Below are 24947 nucleotides of genomic sequence, written 5' to 3' on the forward strand. Positions count from 1 at the left end.
GGCAGTAACGTGTAAAGAGAGGGAAGGGAGAAGAAGGGTTGGGAAGGTGATGCCACACCCAGCGTGGCTAAGGGACCCACAGAGAACATCACCTCCTCCACATCTTGGATCCAAAGCATCTCACTGAACCTCTCCCCCAGGCCTGCCCTGAAATACTGTGGACTTCAGCCTCCTCTCTGTTGTGAAGGTTGCTCCCATCACCCTGGGCTGTTGGGTTTTTCTTTCTTGGCTCTAGTAACACAGCAGCTTGTTGCTTCCTAGGACAACTTGTCATGGGACCCAAAGGAGAAAGAGGATTTCCCGGGCCTCCAGGAAGATGTCTTTGCGGAACCCCGCTGAATGTGAACAACCCTTCGTACGGGGAATCCATGTATGGGCCCAACTCCCCGAGAGTTCCTGCGGTAAGGTTCTTCTGGGAGAAATCTGGGGCGTTACCCCGAGGGACCTCTCACCTGGTCCCCGTGGGGCTGTGTAATAGCAAAACTTGTGTTTTATGCGTGTATGTATATAGTTGTTCAGTAAAACTTATACTGGGTCCACACCCATAAGAAATTGGAAAATCAGGAAAAACCTAAAGAAGAAAACAAAATATCCATTTGGTTATGAATCCATTTTGGAGGGGTTTTTTTTTTTTTGTCTTTTTAAACAAAAAAATTAAGGAAAGTTTCAAATAAATACAAAAGCAAAACAAACACTGTAATGAACCTCCATGCACCCTTTACCCAAATTCAATAATTATCAATTCATGGTCGATCTTGTTTCCTCTTTATGCCTACTCACTATTGCCCGCCCGGCACTGGATGATTCTGAAGTAGAGCTGGGACATCAGCTCATCATAAACGTCCTTTGAACTGATGCATAACCACCCACCCATCATGCGGCTGTGCTGTGATTTACTGAACCAGTGTCTTATTATCGGATATTTATAGGGTGTGCCCAAGCTTTTCACCAGTGTAAACAACACTGTAATGAACATCTTTGAGTATAAGAATTTTGTTGAGAATCATTTCTAGGTGTTGCATTACTTGCTTAAATGACCTCACCTTTCTTATTTCAGTCTTGGGCACATTTTTTACTTCAAATGGAGACATTAGGAACTGGATTGAAAAGATATGGAGATCGAGACTTTCCTCCCCCTTTAGGAGGAACGCTAGAGTGTAATGTGCAAACCCCCTTCCCACTGTTCACAAGTCCAAGGGCAGCGATTCTGTGTCCTTCAGCTTTCCCCCTGCCCACTGTAGAAGTGTTTTCTCGAAGCCTCGCCATTGTGTTCTCTGGCAGATTTTTGTGGTCAACAACCAGGAGGAGCTTGAGAGGCTGAACACCAGAAATGCCATTGCCTTCCGCAAAGACCAGAGATCTCTGTACTTCAAGGACAGCCTGGGCTGGCTCCCCATCCAGGTAACACAAGGCAGGCTCGCAGGGCATTCCCCACTGAGGAGAGGGGCTCATCACTAAAGGTCGGGAAGGCCGACAGTCAGGCCCGGTGCAGAGTTGTGGCTGTCTTTTCACATGCAAGGGCTGAGCGGCCTTCGCTGTGTTTCTGAGCGGCTGTCCATGCCTCTCCTCCCCAGACAGAACCTTCTTTCTGAGCCAAGGTCCCAGATGTTCTCACATCCCGCACTGCCAGGTCACTGACTTGACTCGGCCCAGCCTCCTACCACTACAGAGCTCTGGGCGACAGAAGAGGAGGGCTTTCCCCACCCAGGGGTGGGGGCTGCTCCTCAGCAACACCCGCTGGATCCAGAGGCTCTGTCTTCAGTGCCAATGACCTGCCCTGCCTGCAGCTGCCCAGCGTGCTGCCCCTGGTAACTGTGGTGTGTTTCTTTGGCCAGCTGACCCCTTTCTACCCTGTGGACTACACTGTAGACCAGCGAGGCTCCTGTGGGGATGGGGTCCTGCAGCCCGGGGAGGAGTGTGACGACGGGAACAATGATGCCGGTGACGACTGCATCAGTGAGTGGGGCCCAGCCTGAAGCTTGGATCGCCATCAGAGTGGGGGTCAGGGCAAGCCCTGGACACCAGCTGTGGTGGTTTGGGACAGTTCTAGAGCCAGAGGGGTGTCCCTGAGCTGTTGTGGAGGTGATCTACCTCAGGGAGTCCACATGTTAACTCCTCCATTATCCAGGCCTGTCATCGAGGGTCAAGGATCAAGGATCATGCCCCCAGAGAAGCCACCAGGTCCCTCCTTTTTTCTTAGCCGACTTCTTGGCAAAATCCAAATTCTAGTCCACATTCTTTGTCAAAGGATAAGGGTGATACAGGAGTGAAAAGGCAAAGGGAGGGAGCCAAGCATTTGAATCAAGACTCACTTTCACCAGATAGAACCCTGGGTAACAGAGCCCTTTTTATGCAAAGTGGGCTGGGCAGGCTTGTGGGATGCTACCAGGAGGAGCAGGCAACCAGCATGGGGCCGGAGGGTTTGCTTTACGGCTTATTTATTTATTTTTTAATCCAGCGACAAAAGCAGGCGGTGGGGTGGAAAGCATGGGCTTTAGACTCAGGGCAGAGTTTGAATGCAGGCGCTGAGAGCCACCAGCTCACCTCAGCTCCCTGAGAAGCCACTCGGGGAGTGAGGTGATGGGCAGGTCATGGCTCCGAGCCTCACTTTTCTCGACTGACAAATGGGCTGACAAATGAGGGTGTTGGTACTGACTGCTTGAGTCTTCAGAAAGGTGAGCCCATGTGTGCGTGGACGGTCTGAGGGCAGTGGGGGTCCACATCTCTTCGATGGATTATTTTTAAGCCCCTGCTGTGAGAAGCCAGGCTCCGCTCAGGGCTGGGCACGTGCAGATGCGAAGTCTGGTACTTGCCTGTGGGAAGCTCAGATGAGGGCTGACGGTGCCCTGAGGATGGTGTGCTCAGTGGTGGTTGTGGGGCTGAGAAGCTGCTTTCTCAGTTTGCTTGCTCTCTGTGCAGATGTACCTGTGACCGTTCCTGGGAGGGCAATCCCCAGGATGCTAGCCTTGCCCAGAGTCCCTTCTGCCCCTGCTGCAGACACCGGCCCATAGATCACACAGCAGGAAGGAATTAACAAGACCTCAAAGCCCTGAGACAATGAGGGTGGGGTCCATATTCCAAGGCTCTCCCCTTGTGTGAGAACAGAGACCCTATTGAAGAGCTTCTGGCTCCCCAGGGACACAGGGTCACCCACCTGGGGAGCTTTCTGTAACAGACAAGACCCACCACAGCTTGTCACCGATGCTCAGTCTCCTGGCCTTCACCTTATGGGAACGCACAGTGTTCCTGTGAGGGGGAGCTGGTGCCTATGCCCCAGATTTGAGTAAGGACATCGAGGTCCCAAGATGCCAAGGGGCTGCTCTCAGTCTCTCAGCTAACAAGTGGTGGGACTGGGCTGGAGCCTGGGTCTCCTTGTTCTGCAGGGTGGGACTTGGGGGACTCCTTATTCTGCAGGGTGGGACTTGGGGGTCTCCTTATTCTGCAGTGTGGGACTTGAGGGTCTCCTTGTTCTCCAGTGTGGGACCTGGAGGCCGGGGGGGCAGTCTCTGGATGAGTCTGAAGCTACACAGAGGTCCACTCAAGAGGGGCGTGCTCTGAGTGGATCCTTGAGGTTGCACTTTTGCCAGGGAGACCCCTGGTGGTGAAGAGCTTTTCAGTGAGTGGGGCCCAGCCCTGGCTGGGGTCCCTACCCACATCTCCGCCCCTCCTCATGGCTGCATTTCCTTGTGTCCTCTCAGGCTGCCACCGGGCATACTGTGGAGACGGTCACCGGCACAAGGGTGTGGAAGACTGTGACGGCTCTGACTTTGGCCACCTGACGTGCGAGACCTATCTCCCTGGGTAGGGACGGCCTTGCGTGCCATTGTGACACCCCTCCTTCCCCGCCTCCGCCTCCCCCCTCCCTTCTCTCCTTTCCTTCACAAAGAACTCTGACTGCATCTTAGGCTCCTGGTACCTTCTAGACACCGAGGTATGGCAACAAATAACATGATGCCTGGCTCCCGCTCACCCGCAGGAGACAGGCAGTAAACCCATAACTGCCACGTGGGAGCAGACACAGCCCCAGCTCCGTCCTGGGCCGCTGGGAGCAGCCGTCTTTAAGCTCGGCTGCTGCCCCTGTGTGGTCAGCTCCCATTCGCAGGGGCCACCGTGGCCACATTGGTCTTCGGGGCTATGGGCCTGGGAGGGAAGCCCAGTGGACAGTGGAGGTATCCGGGCATTTCAGAGACTGTAAGCATCTGTGTAACCTGAATTCTCTGGAACCAGCCCCCATGCTCGGGCAGGCCCGTGGATGCAAGTGAGACCACAGCAGCACTAATATCTATTTTTATCTATTTTTGCTGGCTTGTGGCTCCTTCAAGAAAACCCCAGGAACTTGGCGTTCTTTTCAAGGACCCCTCTAATTATTTCTGAGACTCTTCGGTGTGGCCTTACGTTGCTCAGGATGAGTGTTCTCGTGTTCTGGCCTCCACATGGACGTCTCCCAAGCCAGCTGAGGGCTGCTGGCCCGTGAGGCACTGATTCCATGCCCAGATTGTGGCCTCCTGGGTCCTTCAAGGTGTAAAATGGTGCCACGTTCCCCTAACCCTCACAGAACCAGGGTGCCAGTGCTCCAGGGAAAATGTGCAGGCTGTTCCCCCTCCAGTCCAAGCCCTGTACCTCCCTCCGCTCCAGTGCAGATCACTGGCCCCTCCCCCTCCTAAGTCTCTCAGGAGTCCAGTCTCTTCAGCCCTTGCTCGTCTGTTAAGCTTGGCCCCAGGCTCTCAGCAGAGCTGGGGAACAGATGGCAGGCCTGTCTCTCTATCGCCCCCTCTCTGCAATCTCTTCAAAGGGGTCTTTTCAAGGCCTACCCCCCCAAACACATATCAACATACCAGACCATGCTGGGGGAACTGTAGACCTGCAGTCACCAGTCTTCCACTGCCTCTGGGTTTGTACGCACTGTCCCCTCCTTAGGTAAGGGGACATCTGCCAGAAAGTTGGCGGGAGGTCTGAGCTGGTTGGTGGTTCCATGGAGATGAGTGCAGACAATCGCTCCTGGGGTCCAGGACTACATGGAGCCCAGGGCTTGCCCACGGGCTCACTGCGGTTACTCTCCTAACCCCTGGGAGCCTTGGGGGACGCTTGTGAACGTGGGCACAACGTGTCACACGCTGTGTCAGGATTAGTACTCAGGCTTGCAGAAGTGGGGGCCGCACTGTCCAATATGGGAACCTCTGGCCACCTGTGGCTATTTAAATTTAAGTTAATTAAAATTAAAGAAAATTTAAAATCCAGTCCTTCAGTCGCACTACCCTTATTTCAAGAGCTCAGTAGCCACTGAGGGCCCGTGGCTGCCACATTGGGCTGCACAGCAATAGAACATTTGCCTCAGTGCAGTGCAGTGGACGGAGCTGGAGGTGTCCGAGGCCTTGAGAGGCGGAGGGTCTCTCAGAGATGCTGTGTTAAGATCAAGGCTACCAACCCCTTCCTCCCAGGTCCCTCAGCTGGGCTCAAGGGGGAAAGCCCCAGAGGCCTGGACTCAGCTCCCCCCAAATCCCTCACCTCAAATGAGCATGACAACAGTCTCTACAGACTCCTTGGCAGCAGTGGCTGCTGTTTGATGATGTTTGACCAAAAGCCACTAGAGTTGACCTTTAGAATGTGGCTCTTTCCTGTGGGCTGGTGGGAGCTCTCCTGCCCACCAGCCTGTGTCTGCCCTGACCTGTGTCTGCCTCCCCAGGTCATACGGGGACCTGCAGTGCACCCCCTACTGCTACATCGACTCCACACCCTGCCGCTACTTCACCTGAGGATACCAGGAGGTGGGCTGCATCGCACGCACCTGCAGCAGCTTCTCCACCCTCACTAAACTGACCTAGCACCTGCCTGGTCCAGTGTCACCACCTTCATCCGACGAAAACAAGGACAAACTCTTGCTGCTAAGACATGCTTTTAACTCAGTCCGACTGGAAGACCTCAAGACCACTGCATCCTGTCTTAATCCAAAGTACTGGAAAACTTCCCCCATGCCCAGCCTGGGGCCTGTGACCCATCGCTCCCGTCAGGCCAGTAGCCGACCCTCAGGGCCTGCTGTCCTCCCCAGGCCGAGAACTGGCTTAGCCCTGTCAGATATGCGTGGAACTGAGGGCCATTTGTTCTCATCCCATCGGGGCATCCGGGGTGTCTGGGGCCCGGGCCTCTCCACCCCTCTGACCTCTGGAAACGCCGGCATTCTCGCCAGGGCATCCAGCCACCGGGTCTCTCCATGCCCGTGAACCACACAGCTGGGAAGGGGGCCTGTTGTCTCAGCATGGCTCTGGACCCATCGAGGGACCCCTCAACTAGCCACAGCGCAGTCTAGCCTTGTGGGCACGGGTTCCCCAGCAATAGGCCCACTCGTGAAAAAGTGCTGAGAAAGCCGCCGAACCTACGCTCAGGCCCGGGGGTGGGCTGAGGTACAGCCGGCATGCCTGCCCTGCTGGCAGCAGTGGGGCCGCAGCTCCCATTCTTTGAGTTTCTCAAAGGGTGACACTCGTGGTTTTGCCACACTGGGCTCCAGTTTGACCTCGTGGCTCTCTGTGGTTTGACCTCCATCTCACGAATGCCCCTAGTGTCAGTTTCTGATTCAGGAGATTCGCTAGCAGAGGGTGACCTGGGTCCACGCCCCAGCAGGGCGAAGGAGGACCCTGCCCTGGGTGTCCCATCCGGGACCCGCCATCCTAGACAGAGACAGTTTCTGTTCTGAGCTCCAGCTCCCGGCTGCCTGCCAATTCCTGTGAGCACCCTGTGACCCCCACGTCACTGTAGTGCGTAGCTGGTCCTCGTGTCTGTGTGTCCGAGCCCCCCCACCCCACATGTCTACAGGGTCATCATGTCTGTGAGCTGCCTTTCATCACAGCCTCTCCTGAAGGGGCCTCAGCTTTGTTTTGGAAAGACATCTCCCCAACAGCGACCTCCAATAGGATTTTCCCATTTGTTACCAGAGGCAGGACACTCCTGGGCTTTTGTACAAAGCTGTTTAATGTGGCTAAGTCTTGGGGACTTAGGGGCCATCGTGCTGTAGTAGATGGGGTCAGCCTGAGGGTGCTGTCATCAGAGGTGGGCACATTGGTCAGCCTGGCTTCCTCAGCCTCCACTGCAAGTCGGGGGGCAATGCTGCTCCCACGTAAAGCCACCACCTTCGTGCTGGGATCTCCGGTACGAGGTCCAGAAATAAAGGCAGTTTTTCCCCTACTGTGGCTCTGTCTTCCCTGGGGGTTTGGAATCACTGTCCAGCATTGCTGGATGGTATGAGAGGTCTGAATTTAAGTCTTCTTTCTAGACTCTGCAGAGGGTTCTAGAATTTGGGAGCAGTCCTGCTCCCTCGGGGACAAAGGAGGAAGCTGACAACCAGATGTCACAAAGCCTTCCAGTACTGCCTCGGGCCAGGTGGAGAGGATCCCGACCTGGCCTCATACCTTGGAGGGCGGGCACCAAACTGTTTATCTTACCTAATTTGCTTAACTTCTCAGAGTGTCTGTTTTCTCATTAATACCTTATTTCAGGGTTGTGTTGAATTTTAGTGATCATAGGGATAGAACTTCTGACACCTAGAAATGTTTAGGAAGTGCTGGGTTTTCCATCATTGTTATTCAGTGGCTCAGGAGTACCAGGCCCCTCTGTGGGAACTGGAGCCTATTTATTTTCCCCCTTGAAGCTGGTTACATAAGTTCATTTCTGGCAACAGTTGGCAGCCCAGCCTTCACTGTGAAGCAGTGGGGCAAGGCGGTGGTTCTGCAGCCCGGCTGCACTGCAGCCCACCCGATAACTACCACCCGGGATGAACCCGCAGACCACCAACGTTAGGTTCACTGACTTACAGTAGGCAGATCCGACACCGGAGGAGCAACGGGGCCCTTCCCAAGCCAAGAAAGACAAGATTTCTATAGGATTTGGGGAGGGTTGGGGTGTACATCGGGTGTAAATGAGCAGTGCTTGGACAGGCACAAAACAACGCAGGCTGTGTGTAAAGGAGTCAACTTCAAGCCTGGCCTGGGAAGTGGACCCAGGTCCTGATTCACTAACAAAAAACCCATAAAGTTAAAAGCATGGGATGTTCTGCCTGAAAACCCCTATCAGAAATCCTGCACTGAGACAGGAATTTAAAACTGCTTCTGCGTCAGAGTGACTCACGCAGCTCCCATGAGCCCTCCAGGCTCGGGTGGGACGGCCCGTTCTTACCCAACAGGCTTGCACGCTGCAAAGTTTTGACAGCCCAGATTCTAGTCACAAAGTCTCGCAGAGATTTCTGTTCTGGTGGCAGGAGTAACAACGGGAGGTTGGGGATGTCATCGGGAAGAAAGCAGTGGTCATCCAAAGGTAGGAGGAGTGACTGACACTTCCGAGCTGCTGCAGTGACCTTGGGAGAAAGGCGGCTTCTTGTGCGCTTTGCAGCAGGCTTTGCAGCATCTGCACTGTAGCCTGAGGAGTGCAGGGCGCAGGCAGATGCGGATGCCCTCAGTCTGCGCTGGTTTATCTCTGCGCCTTCACCAGTCACAGAGGCACCAGCTCTGCTCTCCTGACCCCAAGGCCTGCCTATGTCTGGGATCCTCTAGGCCAGTCCAGACAGTCCTACCGTAATCAGGGAAGTGTGGGGAGGGGCTTGGGCCCAGGGCTCTTCTCTACCCCACAGCAAAGCTGTTCGAGTGTCAGGTTTGTAGGCCTAGTGAGGTCTCGGAAGGAAGCTTGGTAACTAGTACTTGGAAAGCAGTGCTTGGGAAAACGGTAGTTGCTGAGCATCTTGGGACAGACACATTGTTCACCCGTCACTCTAATAGGGGCAAGGAGGGCCCATGTGGGGCAAATTGCTTAAGAATCTTCCAATGCCATTATGATTAAGGGTCACACTATGGCCCCGTGACTGTTACACGAGTTGTCTGCCCCATCCTTCCCCCTATGGTGAGTGAACCAACTTAAATTGTGAGCGAAACTCAGATCTCCCATTTGTGACATTATGATGAACCCAAGGACCTTGGTGATTCACTGAGGGGACTGTTCACATGAACAACGCCCACTGTAGGCACTGGAAGCTCCAGGGGGGGTCTTTATTCTCCCTCGTCTTCACACATAGCCATCTGAGAGGGCTGTAAATCACACAAGAGTAATGGGTTAAAGGCTCCCGCCCCACCTCAGCCAACCCCCATGAGAAATGGAGGAAAATAACTCACATTGCCTAAATCAGAAGGGGCTTTTTCTCTGGGGATTCACCTGAGTTCTTTTCAGCCCCAGACAGCTGACTTGTAGAGTCAGACAAGACAACCTTACTAAAGGGAGAAATTGGCTATTTCCTCTGCCCTCTGTACTTTAGAGGAATGAAAAGGGTCCCGGGACTGTAACACTGAAATTCTGCAGAAACACTAGTATCTCAAGTGAATTTCATTTGTGGTTATTTGGGTCCCTGTAGTTTCTTCAAGGTCAATGATAAATTTTGTCTGTGATGTTCTGAACCACGAACCACACTCTGCTAGGTGCGCTGCCCCCAGGTCACGCTCCGTCCCAGCCCTAGATGGGAAGTTGAAGGCAGGCATCGTGGCCATGGGGCATCACTTGAAGCTCACCAAAGGATTTTTGTCCCGAAGCAGTGGTTCTCAATTAAGGCTCATCGGAGTGACCTGGAGGACTTATTAAAACTTGTTCGAGGGGTGTCAAACTCATTTTCTCTGGGGGCCACATCAGCCTCATGCTTGCCTTCAAAGGGCTGAATGTGATTTTAGGACTGTACAAATGTAACTACTCCTCAACTAGGGGCAAGGAGCTCAGCACTGCTGTTGGGTAGAAACAAGGTGCCGGGCTGGATAAAACAAGGTGGAGGCCTGGATTCGGCCCTCGGGCCTTGTCTGCCACCTGTGCCCTAGAGTTTCTGATTCAGCAGGTCTGGGTGGGGCCTGAGAATCTGGACTCCTCACAAGGTCCCAGGGGATGATGGTGGGCCAGGGACCACATTCTGAGAGCCACCGCTCCAGGCACATGGCTCATCTGAGAACAATTGCAGAAGACTAGACCAAACACACAGGGAGGAAAGGTGGGCACTTTGGGTGGGTGGCTTTTTAGTACGCTTCCATTGAATGGGTGGGGTCTGTGTCCCCTCCTCTGGAACCTAGGTGGGTTTCTGACTGCTTTGATATCTAGAATACTGCGGAGGTGGTGCTGTGTGACTTCCCAGGCTAGGTCATAAAAGGCCGTACAGCTAGCTTCTCAGAACACTCATTCTGGGGGAAGGCAGCCACCAAGCCCACTCTCCAGAGACCCCCATGCTATAGAGGCCACGTAAGCCCTTTGGCTGATGGTCCCAAATGAGCCTGCTTCCAGTCATCCCCACCGTGGTGCCAGACATGTGAGTGACGCCAGCCTGGACTCTCTAGGCCTGCCCATCTGCCAGCTGAGTACCACTGAGTGACCTCAGTTGAAGCCAAAAAGAGCAGAATTTCCCAGCCAAGTTCTGTCCTAATTACTCACCAACAGATTCCATGAGATAAAATGGTGATTATTTTCAGTTACTAAGTTTTGGGGTAGTTTGTTACTTAGCAATAGAGAGCCTGAATAGTGTTTTAGGTTAGAACGGGGAGGAGGCAATGAATAAAGACGGAAGTGCAAGCCTACTGAAGCCACTGGCTTGGGTTTGGTGCCCTCTGCAGGAGCTGTGAATAGAAAGGTCTTAACTCCCACTGGGACTTTTATTTGGTGAGAAAAGCCAGAGCTAGGAGGGGCCTCCTCAGTGACTGTATGGCCCAGGGTTCTCAACCGCGCGGTGGAGACAGGGGGCAGATAGAAGTAGGTTGGCTGCAGTAATTTCCCCAAGTTTCTTACCTCCCTGTATCCATATGTTCCCAGTGTACTTTGCGATTCCTCCCACCCCTTGATTCTGAACTTGGCCCTGTGACTCACTTTGGCCAATGACACGTTAGCAATTGTGACAGAGGCACTTGTTTCCTCTCTCACTCCAGCACCTCTGTCTTTGCCATGACAACATGCTCAGGCTAGGCTGCTAGAGGATAAGACACACAGAGCCGACCTGCCTGAGTTCCCGTTGTTGGGCCACGGCCATCCCAGGTAAGCTGAACCTGTTGACTGCCAGGCCCAGGAAGAAGTCAAGACCAGAACTGTCCAGCCACGCCTTGTCTAAATGGCCAATCCAGACTTGTGAGCAAAATAAATGCTTATTATTTTAAGCCACTGAGTTTTGGGATGGCTTGTCACATGTCACTCTAGTGGACAATCAACTGAGCATCCAGTGCGTAGGTGATGAGTGTGCCTCGCCACTTGCCCACTGAGACCTGGTCCGGGTCTTGATCCTATTTCCACCCATCACAGGATGAGCAGCAGAGGATTCCCGGGATAGATCTCCTGATGTGTAATTGTATTCAATCCAGATTTGGTGAGCATCTACTAGGTGAAAGATACCACGGTTAAAGAGGAATACGGTAACGGTGCACCCAGGAGTTCAGAGTCTTTCAGGGCAGCCAGCCCACGAGACGGATGTGGGCAGTGCCGGCCAGAGGAGTGGGATGGAAGCAGGAGGGGGGTCACTTCCGGCTGTCATGTGCCCACTGTGGGTCGGGGGGTGCATGTGGTACTGCATTCCAGGTGAAGGGGTTTGGGGAGCTAAAAGGATTAGGTATGTCTAGGGATTCAGTTTGACCCTTGCATTTTTCTCAAACCCAGAGCCAAGCCCGCCTTTCCAGACCCAGTGAAACAGCCTCAGATGCCATGCGGCTTGTGCAAGTCATCCTTTAGTTTCGAGCTTCCAGACTTTGAAACTGAGATGCATGTCCTAATTAGCACAGTACCAAACTGAGGAATTTAGATAGTCAGGGTTAAGCACCAAAGATTCTTAAAGGACTCCTACATTTTTCATGAGTTCTAGTAAGAAAATAAAACCCACCAAGACAGAAGTGTATTGCTGACCTTCATTTTTACTTAAATATAGTGCTCTTTTAAGAGGGTAAACCAAAAAAAACTTTACACAGCAAATATCTTACATAAATGTAAACATGCACATCTACTTCATAATTAAGCAAAATAAACTTTTAAAATCATTTAAAAATCATTGAAGAATGAGACAATGAACCCAAGACAGAAATAACAGGAACAACAAAAACACACATTTCATAAATCTCCGATTGGTCTTTCTTCCAATGTACTAGTTAAGGCCTGAGTTTCAGAAATCCTACCTTCCTTGCCAAATGGAAACATCCATTTGGCTGTACCTATTACATATCCACATATCATAGTATTACTCTTTCAAATTAACGTAATAAATACATCACACATACGCACACCCACACATTTCCTACTTAACCAGCCTCTCAAAGAGGGAAGTAAGGATTTCGGAATTTTCAAGTTTCCCCCCTACTGAAGCACATACATAGTAATACCACATGTAGAAAAAATGATCCTGCTACAGAAATAAAATAGTTAATGAGTGGCATCATTATACATCTCTGGTTTGTTCATGTTGAGTTTTCCCAAATCATGTCTTTACTGTGGCTTGCCATGGCTCCTCAGGTAGCTGAGGCTGAAGTCTTCACACCTTGCCTACTGACCCCAGTGTGGTAGACACACAGAACAAAGAAAAGGTCATTTTAACAACTGAGTCAGGAAACTTCAAAGTAACTAAAGTCAACATCAATAGTTTTCAGCTATCTCCAAATGCCTGGAATGTTTTCTCTATGTCTACCCCCTCTACTCCACGGGCTGGTTCTCTCTGCTTCCCCCCCACCAGCTACAAGCGTCCGCCTGTCTATGCCTGTGGACATCCCAGGGGGGAGAGGCGAGGATAAGTCTCAGCTTTAAGGAGTTCATACAATCAGAGCCCAAGCAAGGAGTAGCTGGTACACAGCACACTGCAGCCGGCCGAAGAGAACTGAGGACGAGCCTGACAGTGGGCCCTGCAGGAGACGGCGCCTCGGGGGTGAGGTCTGGCGGGCAGAGGAGGAGAGACTGAGAAGGCACAGAGGCAGGAAGAGCAAGGCCTGTTTGGCTGGCGTGAGTGTACTTGTGAGCAGTAGTCTGTAAGGCCAAATTCTCTATTTCTGAAAAGATTCCTCACTCCGGTGGGTAAAGCTGGGGCATGCAGGGGAGAGAACCACTGAATCTTTGTGTAAAGAGCCAAACTGGAGCCGCGCCAGAGGACACCGTGGAGGGTGGGGAGGACAGGTGGCAGGAGAGTCTGAGGTTGAGACAGCTTTAGTCGCCAAACCCAGGGCTACACACAAGCATTTCCTATAGAAACAAACCCCGTTACCTGACATGCCCAAACCACAGTTCTCTGTGTATGTGAAGACTTTGGGAGAAAAACAAAGAGGCTTAAATAGAGTTTTAGTTCAAGTTCCTGAAACCTGCTTGTACTTGAGCAAGTTAAGAGCAGTGAAACATTCCTACATCCAGTAACAATGCATGTCTCCCAGTCATGACCTTCACCCTCCCTGAGCTGTTATTACTAAGGAATTATAAAGCAATGATCAATTATCAGTAAGTTCCCACGTGCCACTAAACCCACTGACACCTCGTGCTGGGCTGAGCGCCCAGCACAGGGTTCGAGTGCGTACCCACTACCCACACGTGGCAGAGTGGTGCACGCGTGCTGCTGGACAATGGCTGCTGGTCCCCATCTCCAGCTCCTGGGGTCGCTATGCAGTTAACACAGGTGACTCTGTAAGACTCAACTCTAACCAAAGCGCCACCTTGGATCATCTACTTCCCTTCCAGGTCCAGACTGCGTCCCTTCGCTAGCTGAGGAAGGTGAGGCAATATGAGTATAGGGACCCCTGGAAGGAAAATCATACTTAATGTTCCTGATATCCACTAACTAAAGTAGATGGAAATTTCTCAGGACATACTCAAATTAGAGAGATGGGACAACTGATCACAAACTAATTATGGGACATTCTAACTTACCCACAAACTAATTATGGGGCAGTTACTCAATATGAAACATTTACTGGTGACCAGTTTCCTGGAACAACAGATTCATTTGGAAACTGCACACTGCAGAAGGCAATCTTGTGACTTTCTTCTAACTTTATATAAAACCACAAATCAGTCTGGGAGTCAGGCACAAACAGTGGTACAAAAGCATCGACATAAAGATCTTATCAAAAGAATGTGCTCATTTCCTATTGCAGAACTCCTATTTATATTCTGGTTTTTGAAAACCTGCTGCTGGTTCATTTGTTTAGAAAGGTCTCTTCACTGCACGTCTCTTCCCCTCCTGCCTCCCCTCCTAACACCCCTGAAGGAGGGACACTTAGCGTGGATCCACGTGGAACTGACAGCCCCAGGTTCAGGGAGCTGTGTGTCAGCAGTGGTTTGTCCTGCTACACCGGCCTCGTGTATTCCAGGACTGTCTGGATCTGATTCTGAGCTACAAGGACTCGACACGCTTATCTTTAAGATAAGTTCCTATGCTCATCTGTCAATAAAAGTTCCTATGGACATCTGTCGGTCTCATGCGTAAGAACCTCTGGTTCCAGTGAGATTTGAGAAAGGGAGCAGTGGGAAAAGCCTGGACTGGGCACAGGAGGCTAAACCAGCTGTGTGCTTCCCTTTCCTTGTCTGTCAACGACGGGTTGAACTCCCAGGGCTCCAGGGTCCTGCCAGCTGACACCTGAGGACCCCCCTTGAAGTCTGTTTCTATACAGGCTTGTCAGGCTGGGTCAGACAGAACTTCCTTACCACTTCGTTTCCACAATTTAAAGTGGTTTTAACTTACTTCTATGCTACAGTTTGAGGCTTCCCCCCTCTCCTGCCCCTCAAAGACTGTCTCTCATTTCACTGGTGCAGACCACTTGGTCAGCCTGGGGTGTACAATGGAATCACTGGCCTGGTGAAGATACGGCCTTTGAGTACCCAGACCAGGGCACATCTGTCTGTTTTCTCATTAACAGTGTTAACCAAACAGAAAGATAATTCTGTTAGTTCTTCTATAGATCTACTTAAACTTTGAAACATGAGATTGTTCAAAAATTACATGAAAAAAATCACCCATCACCACTAAATTAAAGACTTGAATATCTGAGAGTCGCAGAGCCTCAAATTCCTACTACAGTCACTGATCCACGACATTTTCCTCTTGGCAACGGATTCCACGCAAAGCAGCCTGGTCTCGCAGCAGGCCTGTGCACCAAAGAGCTGATTTCGAAAGACCCAGCTCTAGTCATCGCTGTCGCTCCCAGATTCACTCAACTGCAAGTCATTTCCTATTAAAAAAACATAAAACCCACAAATAATTAAACCAAAAGCACACAATTTAAAAACAACTTTCCCGCAATTCTTTGGCTGACTGCCTTGGCTGTCACTGCAGGCAAGCCGGGCCAATCCAATTTAGCAGCAGAGAAGATCAATTTGGCTCAGTGACAAAACCGGCCCGGTCACTGTTTGGAAAGAAATACTATTTTGATATCTGCAAAATAATGCTGCTCACTGGGTAAACCAGGGGAGAAGTAGTCTAGATAGCTGTTAACTGTGTTAGTAAAATAAAAAACAAACAAGAAATGTGTTATTAACAAATCATAAAAAAATAGAGGGACAGGCAAAACTAGATTTACAGTTGTGAGTATGTGAAAGAGTTTATCCTGGTATTACAATGTATTAATCACTGTATTTTCCATGCAAACAACTGTAACGCAGGATTTCACCAAAGTAAACTTCTGTTATTTCCAGATTGCTAATCTCTAAACTAGCTCTTCTCAAAGTTTACCCTGAGGACCCTGGGGTCCCTCTCCGGAGGGTCCAACCCCGAAGTACTTCCTTTTCTAACCACATACCCGTGCGATGCCAGACTTCCTCCATGCACTTCAACCTGAACAACTAACGGCAATGGGCTGAGTGCAGAAAGCACATGTAAGGATCCTCTTTCCCCTGAGCCAAACATTAAAGAGATTTACACAATTTAAAGCAATGTTACTCTTCTTACTAAATATTTCTTGATTTGGGAAACCTATTTTTCACAACTTTATTTTTGTTAAAATGTGATGAGTTTTAAAAATGAATTACAGTATCTTAAATATTTTTACACCAGGGTTTAACAAATTTGTGGTACTCAGTATGACTTTAGGATTTATAAGTGGGTTCTGACTGATGATACTGGTTTAAGTAACTCTAACACTTTATTGTGCATAACCTCATGCACAGATTAAGGTCTTGCCATGTGAGAGCTGCGGGACAGAAGGACCTGGAGACATAAAGAGCTACAAGGAGTTTAAGGCGCTGGTGGGTAGTGCCACAGTGACGCCCACTGTATCACTTTTTGCTCCTTTGTTCTAAGGGAAGATTAATTTAGCATTGACTGGGCAAGATGAAGAACTAAGTTAAAGCCATGGTAGCCTTCTGATACTATTCCCCTATGAATATCAAACACCCAATGTGAAACTTACAATCCCTAGCCAATGGAGAACAGCACCAAAGCATAGCCTGATATCCAGAATCTGGGCCCATATAATGGAACAGCAGACAATCTCCTTAACTGATATCATAACAGTGCTGAACTTACTCAGGTGGAAAAAGTGTAGTGGTTCTCCAGTGGGGATGATTTTGCACCCCACCCGCCCAAGGGCAAAGTGTCCTGAAACGTTTTTGGTTGACACAACTAGGGGAGAAGAGGAAGTGCTTCTGGAATTTGGTGGGCCAGAGGCCAGGGATAATGCACAGGACACCCACCACAGCAAAAATTTACCTGGTGCAAAATGCCTACAGTGCTGAGGTTGAGAATTAGCTCTGCCTAGTCCACAGCGGTAGGGTTCACTAGGTTAGCTTTTCCACTATTGCCTCCAGACTTTCCGACCTCCTCAAAGAAAGTTGTACCAGGGGAGAGCACTCATAAGGATTCTGGAGAGAGAAAAATGCAGAGCACTCTCCCCACCTCTAAAACAAAGGGATCTGTTATCGCTCTCCTGTTTTACTTTACTATTGACTGCACTGAAAGCCAGCCAGACATTACAATGTGTTTTCCTTTCCCTGTTGCCAAAGGCTGGCTTGTCTCCAAATATATCCAACAGCACAGTCTGGAGACCCAGGGTTCTTGGTACTGTAGAAAGACCTGGAGCGGGAACACTATGTGGCAGACGGCACCCCTGAAGGGTGATATTTGCAAAAATAAAGAGTCTAGCTGTTCATATTTCAGCATTTTCCAGAATTCATAAAACCTAATTTGTGCCAGTGAGGAAAGGAGAAAAATAGATTTTTCAGTTGCATGCTTCCTTTTTTAACTGTTTGATAATTTCTTTCTTTCTGCTTAAAATTATCTTTGTCAGGATCCTTTCTTATGCTTTAAATGCCTTCAGGTTTATAAATTCTCATCTAAGATAAACAGAAGCTGCATCTCTGGCCTGACATGCCACCCCTCCCAGCCAGAGAAGGGACAGCGCACTTACTGAGGGTGTTCATGAGCTGGTTGCTTCCCTGCGGCCGGCTGGTTCCATTGGCCATGGCTGGCCTGCTGCCGTAGGGCTGCTGGTGTGACGGTTGTGGAGGAGACGCAGGGCCGTTGTCCTCACCGCCGCTGCTGGAGCTGTCGTCCTCGCTGCCTGAGGAGCTCTCCGAGTCGGAGGAGCTGCTCCCACTGCTGCTGCTCATCTGTTCAATGATGTCGACTTCAGCCCTCAGCTCTGGAATACAACGGCATGACAGGGGTCAGCACAGCAAACACCAAATAAGAGAAGAGCAATATTATGCTAAGGGATTGAAAATATCTGACTAGGGATTAGAAGGTCTGAATGCTCGTTCTGGATCTACCTCTAACCAGCAGGGAGACCCAAGTGGAAGTCAACGAATTTTCCAAGACACCCTGGAAAAATAAAAGGCCAGGCACACAGCGTCGGGGTGCTTTCCAGTTTTCATGCCCCACAAACACGTGGAAGCTTGCAGGAGGAGCCACGATGTCTGAAGAAATGTGGTGGAACAACACTCCTCCTCTGCCCTCTTTTTGTATCTGACCGCCAGGCACAACTGCCAGGTACCGCATTTCTTACGATGCAAGGCAGGGAAGGAAGAACATGCTTTAACCATGGGTTTCAATGTCACTGACTACAGTAAGGCTACGTAACAGATTTTCCTGTCCAAACACACCACGTGGCCTTAAACTATGGCTCCTGTAAGCATAATGGAACAACTAACCACTCATGGCACAATTCCTGTTCAAGTAGAATGAAAACTTCCATAAATGGCATTCCAATATCCACGAGGGGAAAAAAAACTGAGTGGCTTAACAACTGTGCACTATGCAAAGAGCACTCCTATAAGGTAGAAAAGGAAAACTCCCAAAGGACAGCTCTTTATCTTTCCCTGTTGACTACTGCTATCGATTTAACTTTTTTCATCAAGTTTTACAAATATGAAGCATAACACTTACCCTCACAACTTCCTAAGGGTCTGGGCAACTACAACCATCCACTGTGCAGGAGAGGAAGCAAGGCAAGCTTCTCTCTCTGACTGAAGAGGCCTGAGCAAGCTCCTCTTTGAGGCCACTGCCCATGCCATTGGTCCTCAAGTCACTTTCAGTTATCAACTGTGTGGTAGTGCAAGGCACTGGGTCATCGTATCGTAAGTGTCCCGATAACCTAAATACTATGCCAACATTGGCACGCTTGGTTTTCACCCCCAGCACCTTGGAATTTTCTTCTCCTGCAGCCTTGAAGGTGGCTAAACAAGCCACTCTTCAGATGGGAAAGGCCCATCTGCGGGAAAGGCCCTCGCCCACATCACCTCTCGAAGGGTGAAATCTGCAGAAATTTCTGAAGGGCAGAGAATGCCCATGCCATCACATTGCCACAGCAGCCCTGTGATCGCCACAAAAACACCAACACTGAACTACTCCAAAAAGCTACCGTGCCTACAGAAAATGCCTACCTCTTTTGATGTCATCCAGCTGAGGTTCAGGTGAAGGGTTATCTTTCAAGGGGGATGTTTTGGGTCCAACTGGAGGCTTCGTTGGAGCTCTGAATGGCATAGGTGGTGGGGGCGGGGGTGGCTGTAACGGCTGTGGGGCACGACTGGGCTGCTGCTCCATCCGGGCTTGGATCTTACTGCTCCCCTCAGCCCTAAAATGGGACACAGATATTAAACTGGGCAGACAAAGTCAATGGTCAAATTTGTCCAGGTGACTGACCACCTGGAAGTCTCTGCAGAACTCCATGCTTTTCAAACTGCTGCAAATACTAACACTTAAATTTTATCGCATGAACTAATCATTCGATAACCATCTGTTGTATTCCAGTTACGCATGGGTGCCAGACACGGGGAGGTGAGTGCAAGAGATCCTCAAGGAGCTCACATTTTGTAGCAGAAGCAGATGAAACAGAAATGTAGAATACAATGTGATTATGAGAACCCATTTTATTAATAGAAAATATGACGATTAGACTTGTAAACAATATAAAGTGATAATCCCAAGTGTATGAGTTACTAAATAAAACCAGTCCTTGAAATATTGGCCAGTCTGTAAATTTTTCCAGGATCCACTCACTGCTGGCTCATTTTGTCACACACCAGCTCTTGCTGGCAGACAAGCCAAGTGCTCCACTCCAAACGGAGAAAATTCTATCCATTAACAATTTCTTTTGTAAGTGGATTAGCCCAGCACTTTTCAAACTTTAGTGTGCACACAAATCAACTGAGGATCTCATTAAAATGCATATTCTCACTTATTAGGTCCTGAAATTCTGCACTTTCAACAAGCATCCAAGTGATAAATGCTGCTAGTCCCCAGATGACACTGCATAATAAGAGAAACGCTCACAACCATCAGCTCCTGAAGAAGTAACTGCAGCACCTGGTTCATGGAGGCAATTAACACAGATACACTGAGCCGCAGGAAGGAACAGGCGCTCTGCGGCACACCGGCACCGGACTCAGGCAGCTAACCATCTCACTTACCCTCGGTCTCCTTGTCTGTGTGGGTATGTTTTAAGGACAACAATAACACCTTTCTAAGAGCTACTTATAGATGAGAAAAGATCATTCCTAAAGCATCTAGCATTGTTCCTGGCATATAATAACTCCTTAATACAAGGTAGCTACTCCTTTATTTTTTGTGAAAAAAGAAAATGGCTTGAGGAAGCATAAACAGAAAAATTCAGGCTCTAACACTCTTTAAAATGTAATTGCTATATTACAATAATTGCTATATCACAATGTAACAACAGAACCACTGGATTATTTCTATTTACAGAATGAATTTTGACTTTAAATAAAATCTAACTGGTTTTATATCAGACATGTAATGACTATTGAATTAAATATTAAAAAGCACACTAGTTCAAAAATAGGCAAAATTTTATTTTGGTACAAAAATTTTGTTTTTATTAGATCTATTGAGATAGATCTAATAGTGAAAATTTTTTTTCACTCTAATAAACCATATATATTATTCAATTATTCTTTCATAATTATGTCTGTAAATTTAAATCTTACATTCCTTAAGTGGTACTGTTTCAAAAATCATGAGATTAATAGAGTCAATTTACATATAAAGTACACTCCTTTCCCCAATGGCTTTCACTTTTCAGGTCTTAAAAGCATTATTTCTTTCTACTACATTTAAGGAAAAGATATTTTACTGATTTGTCTGAGAAAACACAGGTGGAGCTATTGAGATTATCAACAAGATTCTGCGTACCCAGATGCTCACGATCTTATAAAATAACTGAATAGATAATACAAATGTCACATCACGCTGTATCTGGTGATTCCCATACCTTGTTTTCTTGACCTGAATGCTGCTACTGAGCTTTTCCAGCACATATTCACCAGTGTCATGGTTAATAATAAGCACACAGTCTTTCTGGTAAGGCCGCTTGTTCCCTTTGAACACAGTCATTGGTGGTGTGGACCCCTACATGGCACAAACAGTGTAAGTTTATCAAAACTAAGCACACCAGTTATGAATATCAAAACTGAATTTACAGGTGACTCTACCTTATCAAGTATTTTATCAGAGAAACCCAAAAAGAACTCCTGGTTTCCCAGGCAAAAACAAAGAAAAGGGTAATGATAATATAGAAAGAACCTATGACTCTACAACTGGTTCTAAGTAATCAAGAAAGGTAACATAAAATTGTAAATTACCATATATGTTCTAGGGACTCAAAAAATGTTATGAATGACAGTAAAGTGTGAACTGAGAAAAATAAATCAACCACTACTTGTGATCAAGCTTTCACTATGAGAAGTAAAACCAGGGAGAGATCTCTAATATTTCCTTGTAATTGGGGAGTTCAGGGTTTCCCCCTCATGCCAAGTAACCGACAGAGCATCTGGAAGGGCAGCTCATGATTCTGGTCAGCTCAAAGCAAGCACATCTGCCAGTCACCTGCCTAGGCCCTTTGATCACAACCCCACTGTTCTGAGGTCCAATAATTACACCTTTAAACCAACCATCTAGTCCTTCAGCCTCACCAGTGCCACTCACCCTGGGCTCTGTGGGCTCCAGAGCAGAAGGCAGGAGGGAGCTGACATTCTCTCAGATCCTCCAACTTTTTTTCATTTGAGGGCTTTAATAAGGCTTCTGCCTGTAACGCCTGCCCCTCCCTCTCTGTCAATTACTCAACCTGCAAATCTACTCAAAGGTCACTTCCTTAGGGAAGCCTCCCCTGGTTTTCCAAAATAAGCATTACATTTTCTTATATTTAAATTCCATATCATAAACTCCACAAGGGCAGAAAATGTGCTTGTTTTATTCAAGACTGTATTATCAGTGTCTAGTAATGCACACAGTAGGTGCTCAACTAATATTTACTAAATATAGGATTTAATCCTTTGTATAGAATCAAAAACTGGTTCCTCACTCATACAGTAAAAATTTAGAGTAGGAAGGGGCCTTAGGGACCACTTATCTAACCCCTTCATTTCACATTTGGGAAAGTAAGGTCTAAAGGGAGATGATGTAACCTGCCAAAGGCAACAAGTAATGAAACAGCAGTCTGAACTAGCAGACAAGCAATTCTTCCAAAATATAAAGCTTCCCAGGTCTCCTTGTCCAGTGCCTTTTCATTCTTCCACAGGTCGGCAAGAACTCATTGCGTGCCAGGATAGGGCTGTGACATGCAATGACACACGTTCACTGAGAATGTTGTCTAATCCTTTGGGGTTTATGATCAGAGTGCGGCTTGGGCAAGGCCTCACAAAAACCCTTCTATGAGAGAGTTCTCAATTCAGTTTTTAACTCAATTCATTGTTGCTCAATTAGCTGAATGCTCTGAACCTCTACTTTTTGCCTGAAACTATCAACCTACACTTCACTGTTTGTCAGGCACTATATTATATGAAAGATGGAAGTCCTGCTCCTGCCCACCTTAACTCCTGTCTTGGCAGCACCACACTCCTAAACTCTGATGGCTATTTATCAGCACGAAACCTCTGGCCTTCTTCTATAGAGATGCTTGGGGAGAAACTATGCATGTTTAAAAAAGGGGCCAGATGTCTGTGTAGGATCCCTGTTTACTTTATAGCAAATGGGACCTTCAAGAAAATGACAAAGAATCATTTTTAATCAAACACCTATGAAATATACATTCTATTCTACCCCACACCCTAAATTCCCTTTTTCCTTATGCTGACACTTCAGAAAATTAGGAATTTTTAAACAGTAGGTGATTCAAATAGTAATGACACAAAACATGAGAATTCACTGGGATTCTACATTTTTAAAAAACAACAATGGAATAAACTTACAGGGATATGTGGCAGCGTAATTGTGACTTCATCTCCTTTGCCAACCTGAAGCTCTCCTTCACAGGAAGTATCTATAGATGCTGGCTTAAAATCATCTAAAGAAAAAGGAAAAGAAAAGTACCCACCATGTTATTTATACTAAGGGTTTTCTAGGCATTCACATTTAACAATTATTATTCAAATAAATGGCAAACACAAATAATTTAGAATATTTTTTAAAAACGATTTCATTGTGGAAAACTTCCCATATACAACAACAAAGAGAACAGTGTAATAAACCCTGTGCACCACCATTATCCAGCCTCAGTAATTACCAACTGAGGACAATCTTGTTTCAGCTACACGTCTACATACTTCTCCTCCCACCCCACCTGGATTATTTTGAAGGAGAAAAAAAACTAGAATTTATATACCATTTTATTAGGCAAAGATACTCCCTTCTCCAGAGTGACAGATGAAAATCAATGCTTATTATCCATTATACCGTGCTTTATTAGGGTTGCTGTGAGATCAAAAGTGGTAACATGTTAATAACATTCTGTGATTGTAAAACCCTACATGAAATACAAAGCTACAGCATCATATAAGCTGATTTCTTTTTGTGTAGGAACTGTCAAAATTATGACTTGCCACACTCAAGTTCCATAGCTTTAATAAAGATACACCTGTAGATGTTGGGAGTACAGGGCTGAACTTTATCTCCAAAGGTTAATCCTGCCTGTTTCTGAATTGCAATTTAAGCACAATTACTCCATTTTAATACACACCTGCCTCAAACTGCAAGCCAGGTGCATAAGTAAAGTGTCTCATTTAAATTCCCCATTGCCCTTCACTCTACTAAGACATCAACTTAGTAAACTGCTCAAGAAATGACGGTCTTATCACATTCCATTATCCCTCTGAAAGAGCTGATCTGCTGCCAGTAGTTAGCATAGCAATGTAATGGCAGGGCAAGTGACCACACAAAGATGGAACTTCATTATCCAACCGACATCTCTCTAAGTGTTGAGTCACATCTATTAGCTCCTTTGGCAAAAACATGTCTTAACCAGCATTAGCACTACAAAGACAGGAAACCAGGAGTCTGTGAATCATAGAAGGATGCTCAGTCAGCCAATTAGTAAAAGCCAAATCTTTACCCAGGACACAGAGTGGGAGTGCCCTTCCTCAACGGAGTCTGTAATCATGTAGAAAAGGAAGGTCCAGCATAATGACTATTTTGACATTCATTATACCTGCTTCCAAACACAGATCAAACTTTAACTAATTCCAGGCTCACAAATTCGAATTTTATTCTTCACCTACAAGGGGCTTCGTCCTGAGTCCATCAGGGCAGTATAAGTGACCTCAAAAGACATCAAAGTCCAAGGAGATGCAGAGGCTGGAGGAGGAAGACTGAAGGGGTGCAGGGAGGATGCGGATTCTTTGGCTGCAAGAGGGAATGAAACGGTGTCTCAGGGTACCCAGAGCAAAGAAGCACCAGGAAAGAAAGCTGAGGAAAACGGGGGGAAAGAGAGTGAAATAGGAGGGAATAGGTGAGGCTCATGAGCAAACAGGAAGAGTCCTTTAAACACAGAGAACCCTGGTGGGACCATCAGAAAGAGGGGAGGAGGGGGGGAGATTACAGGAAGAACTAGAGTCTGAATGTGGGGTCAGGTTTTTCGGTAATAAACAGGGGGTAGGTTTGGCATAAAGGAAGGGCTGGCTGGGGCGATGAAAAGAGAAAGGGGCCAATGAACTTCAGAAGAAGCGTTTGGGGTCATAAGGCAGAAGAGGTGGAATGACGAAGGGTTCGGTTTTGGGAAGAGAGAGTCTGAAGGGAGTAGGGGGGAAGAAGGGAAAAAATCGAAGTCCCGGAGGAACTGGGGTAAGAAAGAGGGGAGCTAACGTAGGCAGGAGGTTCCCCGTACTTTGGGGTGCCCAGGTTGACAAGAGGCTGCTGGAGCGGCCGAAAGGAACCGCTGACTTACAGCGAATGGTGTGGAAAGAAGCTCGCGGTCGCTTTTCGAAGCTCTCCCCGAGTCGCAGGCAGTGTTCCTCGCGGTCCAGCAGCGGGTTCGCGGTCCCGTTCATGGCCCCGCACGGGCCTCGCGCCCGGACCGGGGCTCTTCCGGCGCGGCCACGGTACCAGCTTCCGGCGCCGGCGTCCGGGACTGCGACGCTACCTGGACACCACCCCGGAGCCCAGCAGGAATCCAACCGGCGCCCACCCAGCGCCGGAAGCAAGTCTCCTCCGCGTAAGGGTGGGGGAAGCCTTTGAGGAAGCAGGGCCGCGGGACTTCCGGCGTCGGGGAGGCACT

At 48.3% G+C, this 24947-nt stretch overlaps 2 protein-coding genes across 5 annotated transcripts in view; one reads left to right on the plus strand and one right to left on the minus strand.

Annotated features, from left to right (window-relative positions):
- The window catches only part of COLQ (collagen like tail subunit of asymmetric acetylcholinesterase), a 53333-nt gene extending 46167 nt beyond the window's left edge, over positions 1-7166 (plus strand). For all 4 annotated transcript variants that reach the window (XM_045856959.1, XM_045856961.1, XM_045856960.1 and 1 more), the window contains 5 exons: positions 262-401; positions 1282-1401; positions 1836-1956; positions 3699-3801; positions 5684-7166. In XM_045856959.1, coding sequence (XP_045712915.1) covers positions 262-401; positions 1282-1401; positions 1836-1956; positions 3699-3801; positions 5684-5753 — 554 coding nt within the window. In that variant the 3' untranslated portion in view covers positions 5754-7166. The remainder of the gene's footprint in view (positions 1-261; positions 402-1281; positions 1402-1835; positions 1957-3698; positions 3802-5683) is intronic.
- Positions 7167-11874: 4708 nt separating this feature from the next.
- EAF1 (ELL associated factor 1) lies at positions 11875-24918 on the minus strand. The gene is made up of 6 exons (XM_045857211.1): positions 24618-24918; positions 22648-22742; positions 20673-20809; positions 18826-19016; positions 17352-17585; positions 11875-15179 (listed from the first exon to the last, which is right to left on the minus strand). The coding sequence occupies exons 1-6, from the start codon at positions 24718-24720 to the stop codon at positions 15133-15135; spliced, it is 807 nt and encodes a 268-aa protein (XP_045713167.1). The 5' UTR covers positions 24721-24918; the 3' UTR covers positions 11875-15132.
- Positions 24919-24947: the final 29 nt, after the last annotated feature.

The sequence above is a fragment of the Phyllostomus hastatus genome, unplaced genomic scaffold, assembly GCF_019186645.2.
Source record: "Phyllostomus hastatus isolate PE091 unplaced genomic scaffold, TTU_PhHast_1.1 phas_scaffold_129, whole genome shotgun sequence".
Lineage (NCBI taxonomy): Eukaryota > Metazoa > Chordata > Mammalia > Chiroptera > Phyllostomidae > Phyllostomus > Phyllostomus hastatus.